This window comes from Mesocricetus auratus, unplaced genomic scaffold, assembly GCF_017639785.1.
Source record: "Mesocricetus auratus isolate SY011 unplaced genomic scaffold, BCM_Maur_2.0 Super-Scaffold_100003, whole genome shotgun sequence".
Lineage (NCBI taxonomy): Eukaryota > Metazoa > Chordata > Mammalia > Rodentia > Cricetidae > Mesocricetus > Mesocricetus auratus.
This window is the reverse complement of record NW_024429188.1, coordinates 35,413,314-35,427,817: the sequence shown is the minus strand read 5'-3', so window position 1 is coordinate 35,427,817 and position 14,504 is coordinate 35,413,314. Positions and strand designations below refer to the sequence as shown.

The window sequence follows — 14,504 nt, the reverse complement described above, 5'->3', positions numbered from 1 at the left end:
CCAGCACTCAGGAGGCAGAGGCAGGAGGATCTCTGAGTTCAAGGCCAGTCTGGTCTACAAAGCTAAACACAGAAACCCTGTCTCAAAAAATCAAAACAAAAAGAAAGAAAGAAAGGAAGGAAGGAAGGAAGGAAGGAAGAAAGGAAGGAAGGAACGAAGGAAGAAACAGGTTTTTGTAACCCCAGTCACTACTTTTAATCTTTTTTAAAATCAAAGTTGAAATTAAATGATTGTACCACTCTTCTTAAAAAATATCCAAAGATGGTGTTGTTAAATGCAGCAAATACAATAATAATGTACTATTGTCTAAGCATGTAGCTTTTTATATAAACAGTAAAGATTTCCTATAATTTGTATCGAAAAAATTATGGAAATTGGGATTTCACAACCTTTTTTTTCTGGTCGTGCCAGTAGGTGCACCTGCTTGTGATGCCAAAAGTTGATGAGTTCCAGCACTGAGCCCCAACCCTATCCTTTATTCCTTCATGACCCTTGCCACTAATTTTTTCCTACTGTTTTCATAACAACAACAAAAATCACAATGTGTCCCTTTGTACCTTCCAGCTAGTTGCAGAACACACTATTAAAATTAATATAGGCTTCTTTTTTATTTTCCAAGAGTAAAATGTTTGTAAATATTTATAAGTAAAAGTGAATATTGCTAATATTCGATTGTTTTCTTTCTAGAACTTAATTTGTAAAACTTACTTTGTAATGTTTTTGACAGACAACAAAGATTATGATGCTTACCTATCATATACCAAAGTGGATCCTGACCAGTGGAATCAAGAGACTGGGGAAGAAGAACGTTTTGCCCTTGAAATTCTCCCTGATATGCTTGAAAAGCATTATGGGTATAAGTTGTTTATACCAGATAGAGATTTGATCCCAACTGGAAGTAAGTTAATGTTTTCACTTGCTTATTTTACGTGTGTGTGTGTGTGTGTGTGTGTGTGTTATAAGTTGGTATGTCTGTGTAGTCACCAGTTTTACATAGCACTTTGTGTCTTAAATAATTTTGTTTTACTTTCTCAAAAAATAAAAGTTTTATATGAAATTTTATTTTTAACATGCCAGAGAAGATACTCTATCATTCTACACAGCATTGTACTCTATGAGACTTAATATTTATTTAAATCAAACGAGGTATTTCTTCATGTAATTCATATCTCCAATATTACTAGAATGGAGGCCAAAACTCTATCCAAAGTGCTTGCTCATCCACTATTTTCATCTTCACAACGTGTGAACAACAAACCGTTCTTACATACTATGTAGCAGAAAGTATCAGAGCCTTTTGGATCTCTCACCAGTTCACTTACCCTGAAACTCCTTCTTCTCTTTACAGCATACATTGAAGATGTGGCAAGATGTGTAGATCAAAGTAAGAGGCTGATCATTGTCATGACTCCAAATTATGTAGTTCGGAGGGGCTGGAGCATCTTTGAGCTGGAAACAAGACTTCGAAACATGCTTGTGACCGGAGAAATCAAAGTGATACTGATCGAATGCAGCGAACTCCGAGGAATTATGAACTACCAGGAGGTGGAGGCCCTCAAGCACACCATCAAGCTCCTGACAGTTATTAAATGGCATGGACCAAAATGCAACAAGTTGAACTCGAAGTTCTGGAAACGTTTACAGTACGAAATGCCTTTTAAGAGGATAGAACCCATTACACATGAGCAGGCTTTAGATGTCAGTGAGCAGGGGCCTTTCGGGGAGCTGCAGACTGTCTCGGCCATTTCAATGGCTGCGGCCACCTCCACAGCTCTAGCCACTGCCCATCCAGATCTCCGTTCTACCTTTCACAACACCTACCATTCACAAATGCGTCAGAAACACTACTACCGAAGCTATGAGTACGACGTACCTCCTACGGGCACCCTGCCACTTACCTCCATAGGAAATCAGCATACCTACTGTAACATCCCTATGACACTCATCAATGGGCAGCGGCCACAGACAAAGTCGAGCAGGGAGCCGAATCCAGATGAGGCCCACACAAACAGTGCCATCCTGCCGTTGTTGCCAAGGGAGACCAGTATATCCAGTGTGATTTGGTGACAGAGAAGTAAGGACATCCCATTCCTGGGAGTTTGAAAGGAATCTGCAGTCCAGTGCCTGGAACTAAATCCTCGACTGCTGCTGTTAAAAACATGCATTACAATCTCTAGAACACGAGGAAAAACAGGGTCTTGTACATATATTTTTTGGAATTTCTTTGTAGCATCAGTGTCTTCCTGTTTTACCATGTCTCTTACCATTACATTTTTTTTACTTTGTTTTATATGTCACTGGATTTGTAAATTTACATTTTTTTTAAAGAAGAGACTGATGTGTAGATAGAAAACCCTTTTTTGCTTCACTAATTTAGTTTAAGAATGAGGTTTTAATTTTCTTTTTAAATTTGATTTTGCTTTTAACATTTCCTTGGGGTGCTTGGACAAATCTATCTGACGGGACAAGGAGCACCGGATCCTCTCTCGGGTTCTTCCTAGGACCAGCTAGGCCATGTCGGCCTTCAGAGAGCAGTGCAACCGAACGCCAGCATTGCATTGCTGTTTGGGAACAAAAGAGAGAGAGAAAGAGAAGAACATTTGTTCAGAGGAGGGCCCTGCCAGTCAGAGCCCTGATATCTCTTCCTTGTCCCCACCTCATTCCCCACCTCTACCCTTCTAATGGCAGCATGATGTGTAAAACTCTGCAGAGGGTAGGGGTAGGTCTAACTGTCTTAACATTTAATTCACTGCTCTTCAGAATACACTCTAGACCCAAAGTTGTGCTAGTCACATGACAGTGACCACTACAGAGTGATCACTACAGAATGAAGATCGAAGGCATGAAAATGGGGAGAGTGTTGTTTCCGTTTTTTAAAAATGAGTTGATGTATCCTTATATATAAATATATATATATATAAATAGAAATACAAATAGAAATATATATATAAAAGAGCAAAACAAAACAAACAAATAAAAAAACACACAAAAATACAAAACAAAAAAAAAATCAAGCCCTATATTTGATCACTTCCTGGAAAGGCATGAATGTGTTTGTGGCTGTTTTTGTTTGAAAATCTACTTCCTCTTTTCCCTCTATGATTAATTTTTCTGCAAATGAGATTATGTGCAAATACCAGGCAAGTTAACTGAGATAGGTGAATCAAGGCAAGTAAAACTGAAATTTACATTGAAGGCTTCCAAACCAAAGGGAAGATCAGGAGGTGTCATCAAATACGTTTTGTCACCTTGTATTATACAAAATGTTATCTTCTGAAGAGTCAGAAAAAAAATCTGTGAAGCTTATTGTGAAGTTCCCTTGTACTTAAATGTTAACTGACTTGTATTTACTTTTCAGTGCTACATTCAGTTTATGAACATAAGCAGCATTTATTAATAAAAAGGTGTTTAAATAAGATCTCAGGAGGTCAAACATATGAATAACAACACAAACTATTTTCAAAGTAAATATTATTTGCACAAAATAGTTTTAATTAGATCAGAAAATACTTAAAATACTTAATTTTATTGTATAGAAATTAATTTAATTTTAACTATATGATTCTATCTTTCAAAAACAGAAAGTTGATGCTCACAGGAAATTTGTCACTTACCATCTAGCTTTCTGTTTGAAATCAATCACATAAGCAGCTAATTCCTTGTCGTGTTAACAATGATGCTAAATCAATCACAAAAGACCCTGTAGAGGGCAGAATTGTTAAAAGGAAATGTTACCTATGTAGATTTTAGTTGTTTGTTTCTTTGTTTTAAATCAATGTGACAAAACAATAGAACTTAAGGTTTATAGAACTTACTTTAGTGATTCATTATGGGAAATTCCTTCTCAGCCATCATCTGTGGGAACAAGTAGTAACTACCTTGTTTGCTTTATTCCTGCCATATCATATATAACGAGAAAACAATCCTAGTGTTTGGGCCACAAGGCTAAGAAGTTGTGAGTGGGCCACATGGACATAAAAGTGTAAATTGCAATAGAGGTCATTGGGGAGGGCAAGGTAGAACTATGAATGTATGAGATACAAGTACAAACATTTTGTAACAATGCAAAGGTTTCAGCATCTTCGTGACAAGGCAAAGGAGCCTTGGGATGTGCATTGATTTTTATTTGCTTAAAAAAAATGTTTACTTCCCTGACAACTTGCCTGGGTCTTCTCTATAATATGTCTTTATTCTTGTGCTCCCCTTGGTTCTGTGTCACATTTTCAAAAACCAGAACTGAAGCTACAAGGACACGTAAAACTCTAAGGTCAGCTTTGCACATTGGGTTATTTTCAGAACCAGAGAAGGCCATTGTTTACTTTGTACTATGGACACTTGTCATTGGACTGGATTCCAAACTTCCCCAGTACTCAGAAGATTGTAAATGTGGCAATGGCTTGATTTATTTCTTTGCTTTTGCTTTTGGTTTTTTTTTAAGTTTTTAAGTGCACGGTGGGTGTGTGGAATAAATGTGGAGGAAGTAATCAGACCACAGTCATATTTTAGGCATCCATAGGTGTTAATTTAGCTGCATTGGGAGTACATTTTTTTGTTCTATTTTTAGTGTAGATTTAAGCACTTTGAATAGCATGATTCAGGGATTGATGGGTAATATTTGATACTCTCACAACTTAAGAAATTTGTTTTCCTCCAATGCTTTGTTATATTTACAAATGACATAAATGCAAAGGAAGCTTTTATAGCTTTAGAAACATTCCTCCCAAGTTTCTATCCTTCTATTAGCTCCACAGGAGAACCAGTGAAGAGAACTTATGGGTTCACATGTTCTATGTGTAACAGAAGTTCTATGAGAACTCACAATAAAATAAAAATACATGTATTTCCCCTAGTGCTTAGGTTTCATCCTTCTCTTTTTGTTTGTTGGGGTTCTGGGGGATAAGATTATTCTAGCTGTAAAAACACATTTGAAAACGTGAATGTGTTAGCCAAGCTGGGGGGAAGAATGGACTTCCAGACTTGGACATGTGTGATGTTTGGTATTGCCTGTTTTTCATCGATCACCACCTGAGCTCTGAATGATATATTATAGATTCAAATGCCCATCTGGTTCTCTAGTGTAACCTCAACTTGCTGCTTCTGAGCATCTTAGTCTTTATTCTGGTGCTCAACTCTTTGATTATTTAATTTGTATCCCATCCCTTTGGTCTTCTATGGGCAGAGAAGACTTACGTATATTGTGCTACCAGCTGATTTAAGTTTAGATGAATTCTACGAAATAAATTGAAGACGTGATAAGATCTGAACTTATTATATTTCTATAGCTAAGGATTTGATTGTTCAGTCAATAATTTTGTAATTATTATTTTCCTCATAGTATATGTATTTGGATTCTATCAATTTAATCTTAAATGTGTAGATTCTGGTTTCTTCGGTACTTCATTGTTAATAAATATTTTATAACAAGAAGAAATATTAACTGAGAGCCGATTCCTAAACTCTAAAGTTTGTTTTGTTTATCCTAGAATAGTCATTAACTTTTCAGATACCATTCATTTGAATTGCAATTACTATTTCTAGGAAAACATTTATTTGTACATTGTAAGCTATTTTCTGATTCTGGAATGGAACCCTAGCTCTCCTTTTAAAGGAGCAGTTTCTAATATTGTGTTTAATTTCTTCTTTTTTGTTTGATATTTTGCTTATTTTGTTTCTGAGACAGGATTCAGGCTAGGCTATCCTCAAGCTCTCAATCCTCCTGTCTCAGCCTCCTGATTGTTGGGATTACTAGAGATTTCTTCTTTACTAATTGCAGTTTATATCATTACTCCCAGAAGAAATTTTATTGAAATTCTAAGGAAATCATCAAGGTCACACAAGTGAAATCACTGAGGAGAACTAAGAGAACACACATACACAGAAAAGGAAAATGCCTTATTGTCTCTGATCTGAAATTGTTTGGCCATTGATCCCATTAATGGTGTAGTTGAATAGAGGAGAAATATTGAGTAGGCTAGAAATCCCACTACAGATTCATATTCCCTATTGTGGAAAATGTTTCCAACCATATATACAGTTATTTAAAATAAATCACAATCTGACTCTGTAATAAAAGAAGAAAGTTTTGTCAACAGAAGCAGAGGCTATTTGTCATGGATCTTTCCCACCATATTATTCTGAACAAAGAAAGTAGCCAACAGTTTCAATTATCCTTAATAATGGGCCTTATACTTTAGTTCAAGAATATCTTGGCCCTTTAAAATCAATTAAAGGAAATAATGAATACACGTGAGCTTTCAGATGAGGTTGATAATTGTGTAAATCTGTTTTCCTGTGTGTGACTCTCAAGACTTCCAGCATCCAAAAGGCCATAGATGTTTAGATTCAGAGGACAGTCTCGTAGGCTAGTATTCAGATAAACTCAACATATCTTGCAAACATTGTTGAGCTTGTTATTTTTCTTAACTTCAGTCATGAAAATTCAAGGGTGACTATTGTTCTTCTAACAGAGATAATTCCTCATCCAAATGGCCTGAAAGACATGGGAAACATTGAAAAAAATTTAACAATGATAAGTAGTTTACACCCAAATAAATGAGAAATATCTATTATTACTAGGATAATTTACTTATTTCTAAATTCATTTCAAATAGGAAAAAAGCCAAATCATATAGTTTGAAAAGTGTGACTCATTTCATTATTTTTTCTGTGTTTTTAATTGCATTGTCTACCAAAAAGTATTCAAACATTAGAGAAAGTAACCATTTGATGTGTTTGTCTAAAAGAAACCAGTTTTAGCATGAGAAAAAGTAGAAGTTATCTTCTTCACTTTAAGTGATTAAGTTTTTGCTACTTTCCCAAATTCTAGTATGACCTTGGAACAATATATACAGTTCTGAAAAGTGAGGCGGAGGTGATTAAAGTTGTAGTTACTATTTCATTCATTGCAGAGTGAAAACCTATGCTTTGTGTTAAGAGAATGAAATGCTGTCTGAAGGAGCTATCCAATCTTACTTAACTTGAATAAAACAAAAGAAAGAGGAGAGTTAATTCTACTACTAATTTGATATGCCCTTGTCATAATCAAACTTTGGTTAAATCCACAGAAAATGTCTTGTAGAAGGAAATCAACTTTAATTTTCCATTCAGTATTATGTCTTTTTTACAGCCTCAGCATGCAAAATGTTTCTCCATTACAGATAAGATATGCATATATATTTATAAGATGCATATGGCTTTATAAGTATATATGTGTAAATCCTTCTGCTCATTAGTAAATTTTCCTCTATTGGCCTCTGCGTTCACTGACAAACTTGTGCTTCTGAATCCTTCATTAAAGTAAGTAAAGTTACTTTTGCATTTTTCTACAGTTTACTTCTCATTGATGTATCTCTCAGAGTTCATAAATCTGAAATTTTCTTCTTTCTAAGAAAAGGAAGCAGTCTAAAATATCAATACACTGTGTTCTCTCCACTACCAAGTAACAAACTCCAAAAAAACTGCCCATGAACTTCAGAGTATTACATGTAATATCGGTGTTGTGTAAATTTCAATCTTCATAATCTAAATGTTACCTTTCAAAAGGCATGCTGTGTCATTGAAAAAGATTTAATGTGAAATGATCTTATTACATAGTGCATGAATATGTGGCAAAGTAATATGGATCTATCTTTACTAGTCAATGAGAAGTTAAATTTGGGGAGATCAAATGTGTTTAGGTTAACGTTCAATTGGGAGAATGGCTTCTTAATGTTAGGATACATGGGCAGTTGTCCATACTGCTTGCAGTATATGCTCCTGTTACCAAGAATCCTTAGTGTATTCTTTCCACCAAAGTAGTGGAGATGTGTTCTTATAACTGCTATTTAATCACAACTTTTACATCTTCAGAGTTTGAGGGAACCCAAATAGGAAAGTGGATGTAGTCATTTTCCTCTGCTGGTGTTCAAATCACATTTTAAACTCAAACACACTCAGATCTGTTCACAGTCAGTACAAGTGCATTTTACATAGTACTTCTCTTGAGTTTTGCTCATTCTCTTTTGACTTTGTACAATCTAGAATGTATGTAACTCATGAGTAGGTGATGGGGGCGCTCTTTTTTCTTAGAATACTTACAATTATATATTTGGTTTTGCTTTGACTAGCAATAGGAAAATAGACAAATACAAGTGTAAAAATGAGAAATTTTAAACTCAACTTATAATTTGTGTTTTATAGTCGTTTCATAAGTCTGTTGCTCTCTATGAGTATGCTCTCTATATATCCTGTAAAAATAAATTTATATGTTACATAGAAATTCAAGAAATTAAATTATTTATTAAGCTACAAGTGTTTCTTCTGATTTCTACCTGATAATAGATGACAATAAATTAAATTATGTGTTGTTGGAACATATGTAAGTATGTTTGTTAATTTAATAACCCTTGTTACACTTTTCCTTCCCTTTCTTTGGAAGCATATAATTCTTCGACCTAATTGCTACCAGGATTGTGAGAATAGACTTAAGAAATGCCTAGTTGACTGGGGGGAAAAGGAAAAGAAAGGCTGGTTGAAAAACCAAGTCTATTTACAATCCTGTTTTATCCTTCACTACTGGATTTAGAGAGATTTGAATTGCTAATTCAAACACTTAAAGTTATTATCACATGAATGGTCTTTTTCAAGGTTTAATTCCACATGTATTTCCTTTGAGAAACAAATGAAAGGAATGATAACATATGAGTCATTTGTTGATTCCCTTTTTCTGGATAATTTCTTCTTTTAAGGTACTATTTCCATGACAACCTTAAAATATTGTTCCCTCAGATAATATTTTACAGTGACCAAGGTCTTGAATCATCTGTTTTTCCTGCTAGTAATGCATAGTAATCAGATATTTTTATCTGTAAAGAAAAAGGTACAACTAGACAAAAATACTAAAGACATTGTGAAATAAATACATAATTATCCAATTTCTTAAATTAATTAATCAATTCTTTTTCAAGTTAATAATCACTTTCCTTAATAGATTACCAAAACATGGGGATTTCCATTTTTCATGTGTTCTTTAGACTAAGCATCACTTGAACATAACTGAGTATCATGCCTGTAATTCTACCATTTAGAAGACTGAGACAAGGAGATCCTGAGTTTGAGAATGGATAGAGGGGATGGGAAAGGAGAATAACTTGTAGGATGTGCTAAGGCACTGATAGATATCTGAGTCTCAAAATAACTGAAGACCAGAAAAATTATTTACTTATTTATTCATTTTGGGGGGGGGCAATTCTCACTAAGTAGCCCAGATTTGCCTGGAATTGGAGATTTTGCTTGAACAACATCCCAGCCACTGGCATTTCAGTTTTGACCATGTAATCTGCCTGACTGCTATTTTAGCAGATGATACAAAAATACAAAATATAGTCACTTAATTTCAATATATTTACTACATCTTATGGTCTGCAGAGTGTAGCAACAAACTATACTTTCTATTTAAACTTTCAATCACTTATTCTTACAACATAGTATCAGTCAAATGTATTTATCTCACTGGATTAACTTATTTAATAATGCACATGATTTTATAGTACAATAGTATTGGAGGAAAACTTTATAATGAATTTACCAAATTTCTTACCACCACAATGGTGATAAGAAAAGAATAAAACTTCTGGGTTTTGTCAGAAGAAAAGATAAGGGTAAATTTTACACATTGGGCTCCGTCTCCTGAAATCACAGAAAGATGACTATGTTTCTGTCTATGATATCTCACATTTGTATACTTTTATTAATTACTTAAATTAGTTATTTCTTCGATAATGGCTATAATACATTTTGAATAATCTCTCCTCTCACCATCTCTTACTACTTTCTTTCCTATCCCTGGCCTCCTCACAATTCCCTACCAGTTTCTTTCTTAGATTCATGAATTTAGGGTTGGTTTTGTGACCCATCTAGTTTATCCAGGTACATCTGTGTTAACATTGCATTGGGGCTATCCATTGGAGACTGTGGAGTAACCAATGGGTACACAACTTACCCTGAACTGGTAGTAAATAATGATAAGGCTCTTTGAGCCCCTCCTCTATCCATGCCCAGATATTGACAGGCTTACTCCAATGCACATCCTCACTGGACTCATTTTGATCAATATGCCTTCTACTACTACCATTTTTGAAGTTGTTTGTTTCTAGGTCTAAAGAAGAATGCATTATTTATGTGAGATTTTCATGCTCTAATCACATCTCTGAATTAATATTTCAAGGACATAAACCTTGTTAGTTAAGGTAAATATTCTTTTTGTTTATTTGTTTTTCAAGACAGAGTTTCTCTGTGTAGCCCTGGCTGTCCCAGAACTAGCACTGTAGACCAGGTTGGCCTCAAAGTCACAGAGATTTGTCTGCCTCTGCCTTTCTAGTGCTGGAATTAAAGGCATGCACCACCACAGCCCAGTCATAAATATTCTTATAATTTTTCATGGAATTGCCAAATCAAAAACTTCCTAGAGTATGGCTTTTGAAGTTATAAAAATGTCACTCAAATTTTAGTGACTTCGCAATTACTTTAGACTTTTCCCACCTAATTTTTTTTTTTGGGTTTTAGGAGACAGGGTTTCTCTGTAAAGCAGTCCTGGCTATCCTGGAGCACTCTTTGTAGTCCAGACTGGCCTTGAATTTACTGAGATCTGCCTGCCTCTGCCTCCCAAGTGCTGGGATTAAAGGCATGTGCCACCACTGTCTGGCCCACCTAAATTCTTATAATACTAGAGCATTTCAAAAATAATAGGCAACAGTAAATTTCATTGTGTACAATAGCGATTTTTGTTATTCCTGCACTAAACTGAAGTGGAAAATACATCAATAAATCATCACAATACATTCTGGACTTTAGTAGTTCAGAACAGCTGACTGTGACAATGGTAAGCTTTTAGAATTCTAAATAGTGTAGGTATATGTATAATATGTATAGACACAAACTAAAACCATGCAGTATCAATACTTTCAATATACATACTACCTTGAACCAACAACAACAAGTTGGCAAGTTAATGAATTTCATAAGAAAATTGCTCAGTAATATTTTTTTGTACAGGGTAAAAGCAGGTCTCTGGGTTTCTGCTCAATCAACTTTTCTTTATCTTAACAAAGAGTCAGCTCATTTTGCTTTCCCTATAAAATTCTGTGATTGTCTCCATTTCCCACACTTTCCTTACATGGTAACCCTGAATTATTTATTCATGAAGAACGAAGAAGGCAATGTACTCAGCAACTGTCACAAGAAAAGCCTGTGGAAGCATCAAAGTTATTGCCATGAGTATCCTATCATTCCATCAAATTTATTTTTGCAGGACTGTGAAATCATGTATTTTTCAGATTACATTTAAATTATGTCCTTAATAAATAACATGTCCTCAGCAAAGCCTAACCTTAGAGATACAATTACTGGTATGATTTTTTATTTTAAGTTTTCTCTTTACAGACTAGATGGCATGCTGCCACTGATGTGAAATAGAAACACAATAGAATTAAGTAAATCCACAGCTACACTTTTAAGTATTCTGCACCAGGAAATGGCCTTTATTAATAGTCGTCTTCAAAACAGGCATCTGAATAACATGCTGTGTATTACAAGAATGCTGGGCATAGGGTGAGAAATCAAAGAAAGGGGACAGCAGGGATCTCTGCTCGGGTAGCATTGGAAATGTGTATTTTTGTGTTGCTGTCTCTAAAGACAGCTATGGTTTATTGATAAGACTGCATAGCTGACTATGACAACTATAGTATACTTAGCATTTAGACTTTTATTTTTAAAAGCGAAGGAAATTTGTCACTAAATATGAATGTTGCATATGTTAGCACTAGAGACGGTGATTTGTAATTTTGATTGTGCTTGCCTTAATCATTTTTCAAAAAGAAAAAAAATTATACATATAAACAAATGAAAATGAGGATAATTGAAGAATACTGTTGATAAATTGGCAAGTTTTGTATTTATTATACTTTTTAAAACATAATTTAAAACAGAATCACAAAGTACACTTGCTGCACTCATGTAAAAGAGTATACGTGAGCACATGAAAACAGCAGTTTGTATAAGCACAATATATTCCGTGTTGAGACTAAGAACTAATGATAACTTTAGTGTGATTTCTGACAATTTAAAAGCTTAAATGTTCAAAGAAACATTTATTATATGCATAAGAATATTTTGTATAATATTGAGAAAGGTTTAAAAGTGGACTTTATTTATGGAGCACAAATTTTAGGGAAAATAAATGGGATATATGTCCAGTTTGTAAAATGTTTCATTCAAGATTATTATCTCACTGGTTGAATGGAAAGGTATGATGACTTGAAAGACTTTTGTGAATTGAACAATCCCACCAACAATAACAACAAACAAATAAAGCAATGTGAATAAATTTCATATGCAAACTTCTCTTAGTCAATGCCAATATATCCTAAAAACGAAAGAGAAGACCCACTTTTGTCAGTATAATGTTAGAGATTTTGTTTAGTAGCTGAGGCATAAACACATATTCATATTTCTTATGAGAAAATACAAATAATGTTTTTTTCCATTACTTAGTACTTATAGAGTCAAAACCAACATATAAAGGTAGTACTTAAGTTTATAAGAAGTTGCATTTGTACTTAACAGATAGCAAATGTAGGTAGGTTTTAGGATGCAATTATTAACAAATTTGTGAGAAAGAAAAAAGCATGAAAATGGTGTGCTAATTGATATTATTCAGAATGTATATACTTAGCTCATATATGTGAGTATGTATCACTAATTTATGTGTATATTTAAATATGTTTTATAAACATATATATTCTATATAATATAATTGTACTTAATTTAAGTACCAAAATTAAGATCTACAAGTGTGTGACTGTATTTGTGGACAACATAGTATCAAGACACAATCAAATGACTCTTGAAGATTCAAATGAGAGGTAAGAACACTAAAGAAGATAATTGTCCAAGTAAGATGCAAAAATTCTCACACATGCTTTCCTAAGTATGGTAAATTATTTTATGTAGGTTCTATGAACTCCTAATTGAGAAAACATAAGAATAGAAACAGTGATCTTTACTGTTGTGACCACTATCACAAATAAAATCAGAAAAAGAATCATTTTTTAAATAGGAGCTATTGTACTACAGCTGTATGGAATATGACAAGGTAATGAACTTACATAGATGCTGCTGTTTATTTAGGTTTGGAAAACATGTCTTCTAAGAGGCAAAGGGGTATTAAAATGAAAATATAATGTCTGGTATATCACAGATGTTTCTATACCCATGGTAAGTATTACTGCTTCTTAATGATGTACACTTATTCTGCATTTTGAACATCTGTGTGAAAGTTTGTAGTTATTACTGTATCAGGTTGTGCCCAGAGGAAATGCAAAAACCAAGGGTGGGTGGATAGATTCACTCAAAACCCATTATAGACATTTATTTGGGAAATAAAAAGAACATTTAATAACAATAAAAATATCAGAAATGAAAAATTGACCCACAGAAATGGACCCTCATGTAACTGTTCATTTTCACTCACTCCCCCCAGTTGTTCTTGTAGTATCCTTGATGCAAATGCATTGTCATCCTTTATTTTTCTTATACTATATCCAAGAATTTGACTAAAGCACCACTATAGAATATTCTTCTTTGTGTCATTTCTCTAATCTATATCTTAGAAACAATTGGAAAAATAAAACAAACCTTTACATTGACCCACTATCTACACATAGAAAAGTAAATTCTTCCCTTTCTTCTAATGTTCTGAGTCTCCTGCTTCAGTGCAGGTGGTTTTCCATGCAGATACCACCCCAGGTCTAGGTTGTGGTGTTCTAGATTTCTTGTGACAGTGTCAACAGATGTAGTGAGTCAGCCATGGAGAAACTGTGTGATCCTCCATGATAAGACTCTGAAACCCTGATTTTGAGTTTTCTGAACCTGTGTCTGCTGAGGAGGCCTAAGAATATTCGGTCTTACATAGACTTGTGCTAATCAAATATCTAAGATATTGTCTTCAAAACAAATAATGACTAGTGATAGCAGTTGAGGCGACCAGAATGGTCTTGTTACCTTCTAGGAATGTGAAGTCCTAATCAGAAGTACATTTGAGAAATACAGAATCCTAAAGAAGAAAGTTAATAGAAAGTGCTTAGTGTTAAGCATCAAGATGGATCTCTCCTTACCACGGAAATATAAGTGTGATGATATATTATTTATCACTTATTAAAGCTTGCCTGAGGATTCATAAAGCAAAGTCAGTCACAAGCTACAGAAGCCAGGCACACACCTCTAACTCCAGCAGCCAGAAGCTAGGAGATGGTGGTACAGACCTTTAATTCTAGGACTCAGGATTAAGAGATAGGCGGACCTCTGTGAGTCCAGGCCACCCAGATCTAAAATCAGTCTAAAAGGGAATTATACCTCACATCTTTAATCTCAACATTAGGGAAGTATACAAGACAGAAGCAAAGTCTCAGAGAGGCATTCATTCTCCAGCCATGCTGAAGAGAGGCAGCAGTTTGAAACTTTGTGAAGTG

At 34.4% G+C, this 14,504-nt stretch overlaps 1 protein-coding gene across 3 annotated transcripts in view; it reads left to right on the top strand.

Annotated features, from left to right (window-relative positions):
• Il1rapl1 (interleukin 1 receptor accessory protein like 1) overlaps nt 1–12,366 on the top strand; it is a 1,266,931-nt gene extending 1,254,565 nt beyond the window's left edge. For all 3 annotated transcript variants that reach the window (XM_040744190.1, XM_021232992.2, XM_040744191.1), the window contains 2 exons: nt 728–898; nt 1,349–12,366. In XM_040744190.1, coding sequence (XP_040600124.1) covers nt 728–898; nt 1,349–2,067 — 890 coding nt within the window. In that variant the 3' untranslated portion in view covers nt 2,068–12,366. The remainder of the gene's footprint in view (nt 1–727; nt 899–1,348) is intronic.
• The last annotated feature ends 2,138 nt before the right edge of the window (nt 12,367–14,504 follow it).